The sequence below is a fragment of the Grampus griseus genome (assembly GCF_964374135.1).
Source record: "Grampus griseus genome assembly, chromosome: 6".
NCBI lineage: Eukaryota > Metazoa > Chordata > Mammalia > Artiodactyla > Delphinidae > Grampus > Grampus griseus.
The window spans coordinates 67,018,402-67,036,059 of NC_139000.1; the positions used below are offsets into that span (position 1 = coordinate 67,018,402).

General features: G+C 40.2%; 1 protein-coding gene across 2 annotated transcripts in view; it reads left to right on the plus strand.

The window, feature by feature from the left end:
• Window positions 1-2,261: 2,261 nt before the first annotated feature.
• Window positions 2,262-17,658, plus strand: part of ADAMTSL1 (ADAMTS like 1) — a 468,923-nt gene continuing 453,526 nt past the window's right edge. For both annotated transcript variants that reach the window (XM_082657540.1, XM_082657541.1), the window contains exon 1: window positions 2,262-2,399. In XM_082657540.1, the coding sequence (XP_082513666.1) occupies window positions 2,337-2,399 (63 nt within the window). In that variant the 5' untranslated portion in view covers window positions 2,262-2,336. The remainder of the gene's footprint in view (window positions 2,400-17,658) is intronic.

Consider the following 17,658-nt stretch of genomic DNA (forward strand, 5'->3'; position numbering starts at 1 on the left):
AAATATCTAGCCAGTGCTTATTTCCAAAGCAGGAAGGAATCTAGACTAGCATAGAAGTGGCTACCGATTATTCTCTGACCATGGTAACTTGTTATCTATTCTGCTACAAATGGCACTGTATCATAATCATTCTTGCTACCCTTGCTTTTCCCACCTGTTCTTCCCTTCGGATCCTCCTGATGAATGATGTTTATGTGTGAAGAGGGAGGAAGTGGTATTAGATAAAATATTCCATGTTTTAGAACGAGTTGAAACTCTTTAGCCACTGACACTGACAGAAGAAGAAAACCCGTGGCAGAAAGTTCCAGTGTGTAAAAGAGAGATATATAACACAGCTTATGTGTGAAAGTTTATTTGAATCAAGCCATTTTTAATAGGATGAGGATTTCAGATAATGCCGGTCAAGCATTTTTACATCTCCTCCTGATTTAGCTTGTGAGCATTAGCTAGTTTTTGAGAGATTTGTAAAACTAATCTTTCTGAATGGGAAAAGCATACTTCAAGAGTAGGATCTCTTTGTTGTGGATTTGTACTATCCATCTTTCTAGGTGGGGGAAAAGGTGGGTCCTTATATGCCCTGACTTTCCTAATAGGTTGAAAATGGGATTTTTAAAGCTCTTCTGTCTTTCATTGATATTCCATATGAAGTCTGTAACCTGAAGTTGAACAACCTGCTTTTCTCCACCTTTTTGAAAAGCAGCACTGCAGGTATGTATAGAAGCAGAGCTGCCTGTATTCACATGCCTGTAATGGCTTGATCAGGTTTTCCATATTTGAGCGTTTCATGCCTCTTGTCAGTATTTTTTTTTTAACCAATGAAAGGAAAGAACCTTAATTCTAAATGTCTTCTACCTTCACCCTGTATATTTCTGGGCTATCAGGAGATCTACAAAGGAAGAATTTCCTGGTGACACTCCTGTGGAAATGTAAGGCCAAGTTTGCTATTTCATTCTTTCAAAAATTCAATGATTTCCTTAACAGATAAGGTGAAAGCCATCCTTGTTTGACACTTGACGCTTTTCTAAAGCTATAATAAAATCCCCCTCTATTAGAATTCAATCTTGCTTGCTGGTGGTTTAACCAGGCTCAGAAGCTTCCCGACCTTCTCTTTGCTGTTGCTGGCCTGGCCCCGTCATCATTTCACTGATCATCAGTACTTCCTCCAGGGCTGGACTGGATGGGGACGGTCATCTCCTCATCCAAGCTCTCGCAACAGTAGAAGGAAAAGGAGGCAAAACTCCCTCCAGCCTTTTCTGCTATATTATAGCAGCTCTGATAAAGGACGTGGATAAGGAGAAGGCTGAAACTGTTGGTTAGAAGGTTTAGGGATTAACTGAGGATTTAATTCACCCTTTCTTTCCCTCCTCCTGCTAAAGCCGATAGTTGAGAGTTGGCACTGTGTCAAGACCAGGCTGTTCCTTAACCCCAAATTTCAGCCCCACATATCTCAAGAGTCTTTGCTAAGGGCTTCTTTTTAAACAGGGGATCTAAATTTCTAATTGTGCCTTGAGCTTTCGTAAACCTGGGCTATTTTAAATTGTCACTTTACAAAGAAGTAACCTGCTTTTTTTCTTCTCCTTCAGATCAAGTCGTTACTACACAAAGTAACTTATGCCTCTATTTAGGCTTAGTGAGGAACTTTCAAAATTTTATACAGTCTCCCTTTTCTAAGTCAAGGGGGAAAGTAAAGAGGAACTTTATGGAAGAGGCATAGAGCAGTTGTACAGAACACGTTTAAAGGGCACATTAAGTCAGTTTTTGTCTCTGGTTCTTTCCCTTTATGGCATATGTTATATATTGACAGGGATTAAGTTTCTCTCCTGAATGGAACAATACAGAGTCGCAGGGAGCTACTGTACTTTACAAAGCAACAGGCACCAGCACAAGCAAACGGCACAAATAGAAATGTATCTCACAGAGAACTAACCAGGTTAGTTAACAGCACAGGGCTCTGCTTCATCTTTTGCAATTCTGCATCGTTTGCATTTCTCTTCTGGTTCTGCTGCGCGCTCCTCCGCTCTCGTTTCTTTTTCGTCCTTTCCTCCCTTTCTCGCTCGCACTGTTACACTTTCTCTGTCCCCCTGGCTTTGTTATTCAGCATGTCTGATTAGCAGGAGCCTGATTGGCTGGCTGCCGGCTCCGAGAGAGATTCCATTCAGCTTACCCCCCACCCATCCACCCACCCACCCACCCCTCAGTCAGGAAATGTGAGCGGGGCTGATGGAAGCGGATAGGCAGGACTGGAGTGTTAGCACCAGTACTGGATGTGACAGCAGGCAGAGGAGCACTTAGCAGCTTATTCAGTGTCCGATTCGGATTCCGGCAAGGATCCAAGCATGGAATGCTGCCGTCGGGCAACTCCTGGCACACCGCTCCTCTTTCTGGCTTTCCTGCTCCTGGTAAATGCCTTTTCATTTCAATACATCGCTATGGCCATTTAGTCTGGGTGCTGTTGTGGTGGTGTGTACGTGTGTGTATGTGAGTGTGTGTGCCTGTGTATATCTTTCTCTTCAAACGCCAGGTAAAATAATTTACATGATTTAAAGAAAAAAAAAAGCTTCTTGCAGAATTTTAACCCCAACTTCCCAAGCAAAATAAAGTCTGCAAGACTTTGTGGGATTCGTTAGAGGTAACTAGGAATACTGAGACATACTGAGACATGAACTTTGGGACATACTGCATGGAGGTTGTGAGCTGAGGGCTGTATAAATGGTGGTGGGCATGCTTGGAATTTAGGTAACAGATGTCCTGAAATCAAACTCACTCACTGAAGTGTTCCTGGAATATTTTTGAAGGATGGGCTGTGAGGGGCTTTCCCCCACTACCTTTTATGGGTCCTCCTTCCTCTGTGCACATGCGCTAGGGAAACAGGTAAAAGAGGGAATGAAAGCCTCTCTGTGGCCAACCCAGATTATAGCTCATAATTACGGCAAGTCATCTGCGGATACAAGTTAATGCTAGTATTTATGAATTGAGGATTATGGTCTTTGATGTCAGATCTGCTTTTGAAGAAGAAGAAAGTGCTGACTTTTTGTGCAGCGTCTTTCCACAGTCACAGTGGTAAGATGCTCTGCTCTGGAACGTCAGCACACACTGCATTTTTGACTCGAAGTAAATGTTCCGTTGTGACTCATACTTGGTTTTATGGGCAGAAAATGAAACTTTACTGTCCAAAAAAAATCTACACTCAAAATATTAATAGCAATGCACATTTTTTTAAAACCAGAGTGTTCTGGGCAGGCAGCTTCGTAAACCTCATCTGAAGGTTTGATTCCAAAATTTGCACACACTGAGTCCAAACAAACGTGCTTGTAGCTCTCCCTGTCGCATGTATGGAGAGCCAGCCCTTCCTCAGAAGGTAACCAGGCAAGAAGGGAAAAAGGGAAAAATGCAACGCATGTATAGGTTGCATTGATTCATCGAAGATGAAGGGATGTTTGTTCTGATTAGACTCTGACAAATTTGATCTGCACTATAATTTTGAAGAAGGGGAGCAAGCTATTTAAGCACAGATTTTAAAACTCCAGGAAGGCTCATCATCAGAGAGTGATTAAATATGTTAACAATTCCACTTCTGATTTGCATCATTGTAGCCAAGAAGTCGTAATGCTGCATTGCAAAAGCTGTAAATATAGAAGTATATTTTCAAGTTCTCATAGAAATTTAAATGCAAACTGAACTTTAAGTATGAATGGACTGTACGTTTTTAGCTGTTCTGAGGAGTATAAAAAGCAGAATGTTTAGGTGTGCTTTATGACGAGTGGGGCAAGCAATTTATGAAAGGTGTCTCATTTTTTCCATATGGGACGTGTTTCTTATATACACGCCATTGGTTTGCCTCATCTTTCCCTCTTTGTATTTTTTTAAAAGCAGGGGTTATTTTCGCATTTAATTACGTCATGAAGCAAATTACCGGTACACAGTACTTTTTTGGTATCTTCATAAAGAAGTATGATCTCATTATACTTTGGAAAAACTTTCCCATTCAGGAATAGATTGTTTTGCTACCCACTGGGTAAATTGCATTATATTTCTCTTTGATATCTTGAATATTCATATATGTGTTTGAATATATAATGACGCTTATATGGATAAGAAGGAGTGTTTGCTTATTTCAGATTTGAAACATAAAACATTTCATTTAAATTACAATAATTGTATTATGAGGATAAAAGGAAATAAGACCCAGGTTTGCTTTATACCTGTATTTAAATGAATTTGGATTCTGAGAGTTAGGCTAGAAAAGAAAGAACTGCCTGGTGAGCGCCAAGATACATCCCTGTGCAGAGTAATAACAGCTTTAGTAGTACCTGCCATGTACTGTGTGTCTGAATGTGCCAAACACGAGGCCAGTTGTTTGAAAAGCATTACAGTGAATCTTCACGATAACCTTGCAAATAAAGCATCTTTAAACCCATTCTACAGATAAGGAAAACAGCTTATATTTGAACTCAAAGGTGAAATAATGGAGAGAAAATAACTTGTTTGCTTTGTACTGTGGTTGTAAAATGTTTAGCAGTGATGGAAGAAATGACACAGGTTGGTCTGTAGTCTTTGCTGGAGGTATTTAGGCTTTTTGCCTCATCTTGGCCAATAAAGATGTGTACAGCATTAAGGGCACTTGTCACACTTGCTCATTCACTGTCCCATTTAGCTTTTGGGCCAAAAGTAAATTATTGGCCCAAGAGAAAGTGACGTCTAGCCTGATCAGTAGTTGACTTAGAACCGGAAGTGTGACATTTTCAGCTCAACCTTTTGTCTGGATCAGGAAATTGAACTGGGTGGCTTGTTTTTCCTATAATTGTTTTATACATTATAAGAGTCTGTCTACTCTTAGAATTAATTTAAGCAATTTTTAAAGATTCCTTTTTACTTACTTGGAAAACAGCCTGTTTGTTTAGTGGCAAAGCCCAGTTTCTACTTCAAAACAGCCTTCATATCACTGATAGCAGAATCGTCTGTATCATGACTTTGTTCCTGAGTGTATACAAATATTGCATGCTGTTCACCCTCAGTTTTCCCAAAACCCTTTCCCACTGGAGCATTACTCCTGAGACAATGAAGTGCCTGTGTCTTTTATATCTATTTTTGGTCACCACCCACATTTTCATGCAAAGCTCAAACATCGTAGACTTCTTTTTTTTACTCCGGACACAGTAGGACAGTAGTGCTGAGCAAGAGATTTTATTCTGATATTCAGGTCAAAGTAAGCCACATAACCCAACCTTCCCCATCTCCCCACCCTGCTCCCCTTTTCCCTTCTCCCTCCTTTGTCCCAATTGTTTAGCTCAAAAGGAATGTGGCAAAAACCATGACCGGCCATTGACATATGTGTCCATCCAAACTTGAAGTCAAATCACTTCTTGTCAGAAAAGCATTTAATCAAATTTGCATTTGCTTTTTGTTTCTTTTAAGTGGTTTTAAGCTGCTTCGCCTGCTATTGTGGCGGTTGCAAGGGTAGCACTCAGAATTATAATAAAGTACATGTGTTTTTCTGTTGAATTTCCTTTTCTTCTCTGCACTAATTTATACGTGGAAACTAGTCAGACACAATAGCCCATTCCTTTGGTCGCTCTGGCACTCTCCTCCACTATTATCCAAGTGGATCTATCTTGGATGGCGAGAAGCACCATTAGCTTGTGGAATGAATGTTAAATCCCTTATTTACAGCAGACTGTGGCCTGCTCCAATAAGTGTGTGTGTGTGTGTGTGTGTGTGTCCGTCCATGTGCATGCACAAACACCTTTCTATAACTGCTTACATCGATTTCTTACTCTTATGCCTACATTGTCTTTAAGTCAAGCTTAAGGATATTTCATGTACACCTGGAGAACATAGTGAGGCGTTTCTTTAAACATTATTTATTATTTACTTCATGTTTTTGTGACTTTTTTGTCTAGACATGGTCAGCTACATTTTTATTTTCTCCTGTTTTTAGCATTTCAGTCCGTTTCAGGACGACTTTCTGGGCCCCGTTATTATTGTCATGTGAACCAGTTCTATGGCTTCATATAAGTTGAGGGAAGTATGTCCAATAGTGGTCACTAGTGAACTACAAAAGAATCCTGTTACACCAGGAAAGTTTTTCCTTGAAAGACTCTGTGGATATATTAAAGACTTTTGAAAGAAAGAATGAATAAATAAATGTATTTGTGCATTTATAGGAGTGTTAATACATGTTGGCCCCCCTTTACCAATATGTATGAATAAAATGGAAAGCAAATCTCTAGCAGACCACATGGTAGGCTATTATTCAAACTTAGGAGTGCACAGAGTTCATTCTTATATCTTTATAACATTGTGCAATTTTCTGTGCAATTTTAATCAGTGAAGTGTGGTTAACCCCCGTCCTTGCTACTCCTTTTTTAACCCAGTTTGTTGGTCCATTTTGCACAGGATTTATGTTTGCCTGAAACATGGTTTGGTATTTTGGTTCTCCCCTTTATTATGGCTTAATCAAAATATAATCTTAAACTCATTCAGGAAAAAACACAGAGTCCTGTGAATTTCTGCATTTCCCCCAGAACCCGGTAGAATGTGTTGTATATACAGGCATCGTAACCATTTGTGAACTAAACTCAGAGAGCAAAGGATGTAAAGAGACTCACATGATTCTCTAATTCTCCACATGTTCGGGGTTTTCTGACTTCATGTATAGATCTCGTTTTTTTGGTCAAGTGACAGCTCTGCTTTTAATTTGTCTATTTTAGGTTCCAGGTCTAATTCTGTAAGTTTCAATCTACCCTTCCCTCCTTGTGCATATTCTACTGTTTCTTGTGGTCTCCTGGGTAGAGTGACCCAGAAGTGACCTCTTTGTAGCAGGAGGACCATAGTCTCTTCTTGAGTGAGAGCATTCCTTGACTCATCATGAATAACCTACTGGTGAAGCATGTTGAGATAATCACAGGAAAATGTGTCTAAATCGAGTTTGAGAGTCTTGCTGTTTTTACTAATTTTCTTCATCTAGAGAGCTGGCTTCAGACTGTGTTTTCACCAGAATGAGACAAGTTCATGTCATCTTCTGTCTGCATCATAAAAGCCATACCATGTGGTTGAATTTTGGCTTGATTGGCGGGACTGGCCCATGAGTGGCTTAGGACTGGCATAGCAGAGGTGATGGAAGTCCGAAAGGATCCTAATTGAAATAGGCCAGCAGAGCTGTGTGGGGAACCTGCTTGCTGACTGGGTATGCTGTTGCTATCAACCCCTTCTTTCCATGAGCTCAAAAATAAATGACTAAATCTCCCCAATTCCTGAACTTCAAGATTAAAAACTACGTTGAATAAAGCGTAACTGTTCTGGTTTCTTCTCCCAGGGACTTTGCTAACTGGGAGCACCCAGCATGTAGGGCAGTTAGACGTTTTCTGGCTGTGTGTAGATGTCCCAATGGTAGTAGTCTGCAGACAACAGTGACCTCTGGCTTTTTGTTTGTTGTATTTCCAGAAGCTCAGTATTTCTAAATCAGTTTGAATAGTTTCCTATACTTGTTAATAGTCTCTCTTCCAGTCATAGAAATATATCTTATCTCAGTAACTATTGTAACCTTTATTTGAAGAAAATACCCCACCCTAAATTCCACCAGTGTATAGTCAGTATTTAGTAGTTGTTTGTCAGAGGCGTACATAATTCACTGTATTCTTGACAATATTTTTAAATGTAATTTCTTCTAGTTCTTCCTTGTATTTATTTCTCATACTGTACTTAGGTTTTTGTCTAGTCAACAAGGTTGTGGGTGACAGCAGAGGGAGTGACGTGTTTCTCCTACCTTTATCAGAATGCCTGGTCTCAGTAAATGTTGTTGAATGAATGAATAAATGGATGAATAGGAATGACTTGGTAAGAAAATATAAGAAAAGGGTAAAGCACAAGTAGCAAGGGGAACATGTGAACATCCATTTCACATGTGGAGCATTTCACCAATTCTGGTTTTAGTAAGACCAAATCAATAAGCCTAATACATTCAAAAGAGAAGATACATACTCTGTTTTTCTTTCTCTCCACACAATGAAAAACAATTGAATGCAGATCCTTTCTGCCATTGTTAATTAGAATGAATTTTGCAGGTTTCATATCTTTTTTTTAAATCCATTTAGTTCTCAAGTATTTTTTCCTTTTACAAAATTTGTCCTCAGGAAGAAAATGATACTTATATTAGCTACAATTTTATAAAATTGGAAGGTTTCTCATTATAGCAGAGATAATGTTGTGGATTCACCAAAAATTCATTTCTCTTTACTACTGGGCACGAAGGTAAACTTTATTTCACAGTTTTCTCTGTAATTAGTTGGTGCAGTATGATTGAGTTCTGGTCAATGGAATGTCGTTAGAAGTGACATAAGGCACTTCTAGGCCTGACATCTCCCACATAATCCTCCAAGTAAGCAAGAACTCTCTTTATACACCTGCTGGATGCAGAGAATCCAGTAAAGAACTTCAAGACTCTAGGAAATAGTCAAGCCACCGAATGGAAGGCCTCCTCCCTGAATGGCTGCATGGAGCAGAGCCCCACACCGCCATGCCAGCCAGTCTCACAGAATTACATTTGTGAACATTCGCTTAACCACGAGCAAGCAATAAACCCTCGTTGTGTTAAAACACTGATAGTTGCGGGAAGGTGTTCTTTGTCATACTGAAAACCTTTTTAAATAACATTGCTTCACATTTAGATGAAATGAATGCTTATAAGTAAGTACCAATACCACTTTCCATTTATTATATGAAAAAATTAAAATAAGGACATGCCATGTCACCCTAATGGTGGTTTAGTCTTTGTGGTTTGCAACTTATTGTATACCTAGAGTTCTCTAAGTACTTGCAGGTATGTGGAAAAATCCTTTTTTCAAACAAAATCCAGGAGTAGGTGGAGCAGTAAGAAATAAGGGGGGTGGAAAAGGCAGGGCTGTGGTAAACAGTTGGAATCCCATGGAGCGGAACAGGACCACACAACCTGGCCAAGGACACAGAACCACACAGACCCAAGGGGAAGGCAAAGAAAACAGAAAAGGATACCAAGAAGCAGAAACTGAGGCACAACACCAATGCAGCTCCAGAGATGTCAGAAGATAAAGGAGTGAACAAGTGACAGAGAGGGGAACAGACTCATACACGCGTGCGCGCGCGCGCACACATACACACACACACACACACACACAAACAAACAGAACTTATAAAGTAAGACACACTTCTTGAGTATATCTAGTCTCAATCATCTTTGATACTTTTTTCTAGGAGGTGTCCAGGTGGCAGGAAAGAGCCCCGGTTTTAGAGTGTGGCCATCTGGGCTCTAACACTGATTCCAGCCCTATGATCGTGGCCCAGTCACATAACTCGCCGAAGCTGTTGTCTCTTCATCCATGCACAATTGTCCATCTCTCCTAACTCTCCAGGATACCTTGAGAGGAAAACACAACATTAGATGTTGAAGTGTTTTGTCAACTCCAAAGTACTATAAAATTTCAAGTGATTACTTTCATTCGTGTGAAAATCACTTATCTATCACCAACTGTATACCCAACACAGAGCCAAGCTCCATGGAAGATAATTTAAGGCACAGTCCTTGCAGTGAGGAGCTTGGAAGGTTGCTGGACATTCTGTTGTCAATTTTTTTTTTTTTTAATTTTCAAAAAACTCTTCTGTAGGGAATAGTTTTGTGATGTATATAATTACTTTCAATTACCCCACAAGATGGCTCATTTTGCTCTCCCCCTCCTGCTTAGGCAGTGGCGATTTAATCCTCTCATCCGTGTGTAAATGTAAATTATGGCTTCCCACAGATTATCAGTGTATTATCTTCATGGATATTATCAGTCAGTATTTGACTTCAAACAAACATTAAATTTTTTTCCGATTTCTATAGTTCAGAATATCAATTCGTGCAGCAGAACACACTATAACAGTGTCTTAGTTAAGATAAATTCTTTGGGAAGAAACTTTTCTCAAAGCAAATATTTATCATTGCGAGAATGATCATTAACTGTGTGCGACCAACATCTAGGGAGTTTTCATCTGCCCAGCATCATTGGGGCATCATGATGGCAGGCTTCAATCTTACCTAGTTTCTATTCCATTGTGCTTATTTTATAATAACCAAAATCCAGGCAAAAAATAAGCATATTCCATTTGGAATTATAATTCTGTAAGTGCAATTAGTATAGTAGGTTGTATCTCCCTACCTCACTAGATTTTTATCTAAAGGTCTTATTAAAATAAGTTAATTACAAAAAACCCAAAAGGCCTTGTGCATGGAAGGGGGGGATAGTTCAGAGAAAGGGAATAGCAGAGAAGTCATGCCTGTGAGCGTACGCCATTTATAATACTGGAGACTTATTCCACTTCTGAAGCAAGAAATTGCAGGACTCTAATGGTTTCACCACCTGTGAATTATTTGGGTGCACGTCATAAGCGGGTTCTTTCTTCTATTTGTTTAAAGGAATAAGTGGTATGTTCGCCAATTCTACACTACATTAACTTTCACAGAGTTTCCATTTTCATCTTCATTGCTTTTTCAGATTTTTTTCCAAAGGTTCTGCCCTTCTCCAACTAAACTTTTGGGTATTTTCCCCTTCAATTTTCGTCCGGGGACTTTCTCTAAGTCAGTTCAGTCTGTTGGCGTAAACGTTAGGACAATGGAGGGAAGGAGAGTGATAACCTAAGACATCCTGACATAAATTCCAAGAGCACTAAAGAAATGAGACAGGAAATTATGAGCAACCTATAATAAATTCAAACTGTCCAATAAAATAAATAGACCTCACTTGTTTCCCTTAGTAAAGTATGGTAGGGTGTCTGATTTCTCAGCCCACTTCACCATTTGAAGTCTGCCAGAGTATTGTTCAAATACTCTACTTCATCAGTAGAACCAGAAATGAAAAAGGGTGATGGAAACAATAGGAAGTCCTTCTGCAGACCAGGTGCCATACACTTTTACTTTGGGGCTTGTACCTGGTCTAAGATAGCAAACATGCTTTGAAATTACTGTTACAGAGTGAGCTTAATTGACATTTGGGTTCCCAGGACATAGATTTATTGTGTTTTCAAATTAAAAAGAATCTTTGAGGTAGCATAAAATGTGACCTCAGTTGACTGGGATCTCTTTGAAGGCAGGACTTTGGTTTTATTTTGTCTTAGATATCTTTATATCTCCAGCACCGGACAAAGAGTTTGATTTACAGAAAATGTTCAATATAAGTTTGTTGTTTGAATAAATGAATTTATCACCTATTCCAGCCCTTTGATTTCACAGATAATTGAATTTAACATATAAATGTTTGCAAAGAGATTGGAGACGTATTTGCCAGGAACACCTAGTAGGTAGGATCCAGAGCTTGGAATCTGGATCTCTTTCCTTTGAGTCCATACTCCTTTGAGAAGTTCATTCTCTTTCTGTTATACTGTATGGCCCCTGAGGACCTTTGTATAAGAGTCAGCCGAGCCAGCCTTGGTAGAGAAAGGTTGAAATGTTGAAATGTCACATGCAGTGGAAACCGAGGAAGCAATGAAGCTGATGGAAAATCATCTTGAGTTAAAACTCGAGGATCATTGGTGGTTTATAAACATTGGGGTGACGTGGCAAGAAGAGGGGACTGAAGTCTATAAAGTTTTTGTCTTACCCTAGACTTACAACATATCAATAAGCTTCATTTCTATTGCTTTCCATATCAATGAACAGTGTGAATGTGAAATACAAAATGGTGATGTGAAAAAGACTTCATGGGGGACCTTGCACATAGTAGGTCTCCAAGAAGTGTTAGCTTCCTTCCCATCCCCCAGTGCAAAATAGTATATTCATTGAGATCCTGCTGTATATCAGGCCCTGTGCAGGGTACAGGGTATACTGTGTTGAACAAAACAGACATGGTTCTAAAGCTGGGTCTTTCTACGTGTAACATCAGAAAGGATTTGAGATCGGGATTGGGGAAGACAGGCATTAACTGGCCAGTACGTTCCATTGGTTTTATGTTGCTGTCATGATATAATTTTCTTTAAACTGTATACTTAACTATTGCTTATGTAAGGGCATCTCTGCCTAAAGAAATAGACACATTAATTCACTATTTATAGTGATTCCAGAAAGAATGTGTTAGAAAAACTCTAAAACTCTGAAGGTTTATATTTAAGATCACTTCTTTGAGCTATGCCTTTTTTTTCTTTTTTTGTTGGAATCCTCTTTTTTAGTCATACTGAAACCAAAGCTTAATGAGTGTATTACTTGGTCTCTGTTTATTTGATACATAAACACCTGTCTTTTCCATCTTAGAAATATGCCCAAGCAGGGAAACCTTTACACCAGCCCCTCATTCAAGTGAATAAAAGACCAGTCAACAGCATATAGAGCACTAATTACAGTAGGTTTTTCCTCAAAACGTTTAGCTTGCTCTATGGAAACCATTAGTATGAAGGACCTTTAGAAACCTTTGAGCATCACCTGGCAACCAGTCAGCATGTTCTCAGTTCTCTGCTAGGAGGGATTCTGATTTTCCAACACCTCTGCCATGTCCCTATGACCAGTCCTAACCTGCCTTAGTCCAAGGCAGGCATTCTTACCCCTGGTAGTTTGCTAAATTTGCTAACTTCAGTTTGGTGGTGCTGGGACTCAAACCCAGTCCTTTATGTCCATTTTAGAGTTCTAGATAATTGAAAGAAGTGATTCCCAGACCTTGGATGTCGTAGACCATTAAAATTTCAAAAAGAAATAAGATTGTGTTTGCAGGCAGGCGGGAAGTATGGAAAACAAAGTTTCTAATGTTTTAATTTTATTAGGTAGGGACATTAATAAAATAAAGTTCTATCACCTGTTTCATAACTGAAGTAATAATAGTTAATACTATAGAGAGTGCCTGCTTCAATGTGAGATGTACTTTACATATATTAAGTTATCTAATTGTCCTAACAACCCTAGGAAGTAGTTATAATTATTTTTCCCATTTTACAGATGAGGAAACTGAGACACAGAGTAATTACATAACTTGCTTTTGGTTACTCAGCTAGTAGTGACGGAGTGCAGCTTTGAACACAGGCAGGGTTCACTCTTGTCCCAACAATGCCATTTTGTTTCACCAGCGGTGCAAGAAATGAAAGGTTATTTGAATAAGCCCAAAGTTTCAAGTATATAATTTCAGAAGAGAAACTAAACACATTTAACTCTATGGAAAACTAACCAGGGACCTTATTGCTCTCCTTATTCTTCATATCAGTGAAAAATTTTGTTAGACTGACCTGCTCTAAGCCAGACAATTTCCCTGGGACACAGAGATGAACGAGACACAGCCCCGCCCCCGAGGACGCTCACAGATTCTAAACAAAGTTTTAAAAAGATAACACAGGGCTTCCCTGGTGGCGCAGTGGTTAACGATCCGCCTGCAATGCAGGGGACACGGGTTCGAGCCCTGGTCCGCGAAGATCGCACATGCCGCAGAGCAACTAAGCCCGTGCACCACAACTACTGAGCCTGCGCTCTAGACCCCGCGAGCCACAACTATTGAAGCCCGCGTGCCTAGAGCCCGTGCTCTGCAACAAGAGAAGGCACCGCCATGAGAAGCCCGCGCACCGCAATGAAGAGTAGCCCCCGCTCGCCGCAACGAGAAGCCCGCGTGCAGCAAGGAAGACCCAATGCAGCCAAAAATAAATAAATAAAATAAGTAAATTTATTTTAAAAAAAGTAACACAGACTGAGGCTGAGTGGAGGATATAAGATGCCACAGCAGCACAAGGAAGAAAATGAGAGAAGGAATTTGGCATTTATTTGCTGCAGTGCCCCAGGCTCTGTGCTAGGCAGAGAATCGCTCGGCCTCTAGGTGGGTCAGTGAGGGTGACTTAAAAGATGGGACATTTAAAGTGAGCCTTAGGAGATCAATGGAGGTTCACCAGGTAGACAAGAGAGGGAAAGGGGGCATTAGGCAGAGGGACCTGCACGGGCAGAGGCACAGAAGAAGGAAAAAAAGTTGAGTCCAAGGAGCCGTGAGTGAATCCCAGTGGCTAGAGCATAACAGCTCCTGCAGGGCCTGGCATGCCAGGCCTGGGAGCTTTGGTCCAAGTTTGTGTTTTAGAAAGACAGCTGTGCTGGCCTCACAGAATGGAGAGACCCCGAGAATGGAGGCTGGAAGGCCCTTTGATTATGACACCACTGATAGTGAGAAACCATGAAGACGGCAGCAGCCCCAGTGATGGAAAAGAGGGGGAAAGATCCCCCTATACGGCTACATAGTCACTTGCAGGAAAAAGCCCTGTGGTCCTCTGGGCTCAGAGGCTCTTATAGCACCAGCTGTGTACTCTTTAGGTCCCCCTGCTCAGCAGACAGCCTGTACCCTGGCACTGAGTAGGTGCTCAATTGTATGCAGAAGGAATGCGCGGAGTGAATAATTGTATTCGAGGCTTCCCTGTTCAATCCCTTCCCTACAGTCAGAGATTTTTTTTTTTTTTTTACTAAATTATAAAAGGCCTTCTGGAGTAACAAATGTCTCCGTCTTTAAAACCTGAAGAACTTTCTGTCATTCTCTCAGGAAAGAGAGAATTCAGGCTCAACCTTTCTGAAGAGACTGCCACACTGCTGTGACTTAACCCTTTATTCACTCTCAGTGAACCTTTCCAAATACATAGAGGCTATTTCAAAGGGGCACTCCTGCACTTTTTGGAAAGCTGTATGACCTCACGTAACACAAAGGCTGTCGTGGGGAGTCATTTTTGTACTTTGGGGTGATTATTGTCCTCAGAGACGGCAGTGTTTTCCCACTTGTGGTTATTTATCTGATTTCTCACCAGACAGTGCTTTATTCAACTCTTATTCATGTCACAGTCATGAATCTTTCCACGGGAAGCCAGCAAATATCTTTGCCCTAATTCTTGCAGCGCTCCACATTATCTAAAATGGGCTCCACATGCGGAGTTCCCTTTGAAAGCAACTGAAACTCCAGTAAAAGATGCTGCATTCAGTGTCTAAATTTAAGTTAGCTGCTCTGATGGAATAGTAATCGTGGTCTTCAGGAAAAAAATCAAGCCATATCTGAAATTCATCAATTCATCATTTTGTACTAAAAGCATAATGCGACTGAACAAAATAACCCACAAGTTTTATTAAAGAAAGTGTGAGTTAAATGTCACATAATTATATTCTTTATATTTTTTCTTTATGAATCCAGTTGCTAAGGTATCAGATTTTTAATCAGCCATTGGAATCCTGTGGGTATATCATTTCTTCTTCTCCTAATTAGGAATAGTCTCCAATTTACTCAGCGTTAGTACAGAATTGATTATAGCTTGGCCTCATAACATAAAGTAGACTTACTCTGGAACAGCATCAAACAGGTATTTATGTTTTAAAACGTATGGTCCTTCTGACTTTCATTCTAATTTTCGACATTTACCACTTTTCCTTTCCTTCCTTCTTCCCCCAACTTGACTGCAAACAACACAGAAATCTCGTCAGACTTAGCAAAGGGGGAAATGTGATTTTTCGTGTCTTCCTGTGTGCTAGGTACTGTGCTACTTGTTTCTATATGTCATCTCAGAGAAGCCTTACCACATCCTCGTATAGATAGGAAAACTGAGTACTAAAACCTAAAAGGTGGCATGAATTCCTCTACGTTTAGTGTACACGTACTCAATTCTTATAGCAAACAAATGATATTAAAATATGCAGCACAGAATATTTTCCCTGTTGTTGGAACTATGTTATTTGGACTGTCAGCAGGAGCCTCCCCAACTTGCTGAGTGATTTCCACGGTTTCAGAACCAAATTCTTCAGAGTTCACTGCTTGTACCGTATTTCATGGATCCTAAGATACATAATTTTTCTGATTTTAGAAACTTTGACGCGTCTTATCATTGACAGCAGGTCACTGTTTAATGGGTGGCTCTTTTTTTATTCTTAATGGTACATAAAATAATGTGACTTCAATCTGTGTCATCTTGGATTCGGTGGAAGGGTGTACCAGGGTCTTTCCAGTGTCCGAATGATGGGAGCAAAGCTTGAGATTCAGTTACAGAAATAGGATTATGGACTCCCGACCCTCTCCTCCCGTTCACAATCCTCTGATGCAGACGGCTCCTGTCTTTGCTTGCCAGTGTGAGACATTGAGAGTTTGTACCTTAAGCTCAACTTACTTCTGTCCCATACAAAGGTCAAACCCCCTTACCGAAGATCTCTTTTCTTCTTCATCTAAATGTGCCTCAGTATTTTCACCTGTAAGCAATATAGTATAATGTGGTAGTTGCTGATCTTTGGTCAATATCAGAATCAGCTGAGCACCTATTAAAATTATGACGGCCCAGGATTCTCTTGCTTACTTCAACCCGCCTGGGCCTCTGTGTTGTGTTTTTAGCTCTCCAGGTGATCCTGATAAACACGAGTTTGTTGAGAGCAGGAATTCTTGAGCCCGACTGCCTGGACTCGAGTCCTGGCTCCACCAGTGTAACCTTCCTGTTATTTTCTGTGTCTCAGTTTCCTTATCTGCAAAACAGGGACCAACAACAGCATCTACCTCAAAGGATTATTGTGAAATTTAATCAAATGAGCCATGCAACCTACTCAGCCCAATGCCTAACACATGTAGCAAGTGCCCAATAAACATCACGTTTCATGACTCCCTTCCTACAAGGCTGAAATTTTCTATCTCATTCCCAGAAACCAATCTCATCTTTTCCTAGATTCAGGGCAGCTGACAGCTTTGTTTGGTAACTCGAGTCTCCCATGTTATCTCAAAGAAGAGGACTGAGAAGAAAAACTAAGATTCCTTTTTAATGAGCAGGGGGAGGTCTGGAGTCTGTTGAAACCAGGGAGTATAAAACAGAATAAGGATAAAGGTAGGTTCAAAAAAGTCACGCTGTGAGTTCACTTGTAAACGCTTGCCTAGTTCAGGGTTCTAACCCACCCCCCCACCCCCCTCCCGCCGCATCCAAATCACTGTAGGAACTGAGAACTAAAAATGTCTGGGCAGCCTCCAGGCTCCCTCACACAAGAGATTCAGATTCAGGTGGTCTGGGGTAGGGCTCAGACACGGGCGATTTTTCTTGAGTTCCCAGGTAATTCGAGTATGCAGTCAGAGTTGATAGCCATTGATCCAACTGCATATTTAAAAGATTCTAAACACCTCTCACCTGTTAGGGGATTTGTCTCTTATTTGAAGATATTTTATAGAACCCTCTCCACCTCAAAAAAAAAAAATCTTAGGAGACCCTCTTCCCTAAAACAGAGATGCTATACCAGTTCCAATAACTCATACAGTTGACGTGAATGCACTTTGTAAATTGTAAATACGTGTGTGTATGTGAGGGAGACACAAAGAAAAAGAGAAAGGGAGGATTATGATGTATAATAGGAAGATGATTTTCCTATTATGTTAGGTAGCATGCACAAAGAGACCTGGAACTCTTCCAGTTAATAGGGTGTAGTGTAAGCTGAAGTCTAATCTGTCAGCCATTTGAATGCATAAATTTTTTATTCAGAAATAGGAACCATGCACATTTTGTACAAGATAGAAATTAGAACCTTTCTGAGCCCGATTTGAAGAAATAAAATTTAAAAAACCCAGATGCTCTGAGGGTATCCAGTCTTCTGCATATACTAGTCATATAATCTTTTATTTTCTTTATTTTCTTTTTCTGGATGGCCACTGTAATAGATTAAGTATCTGATCTTATGTTCCCCAGCTTTCCTCAAGCAGC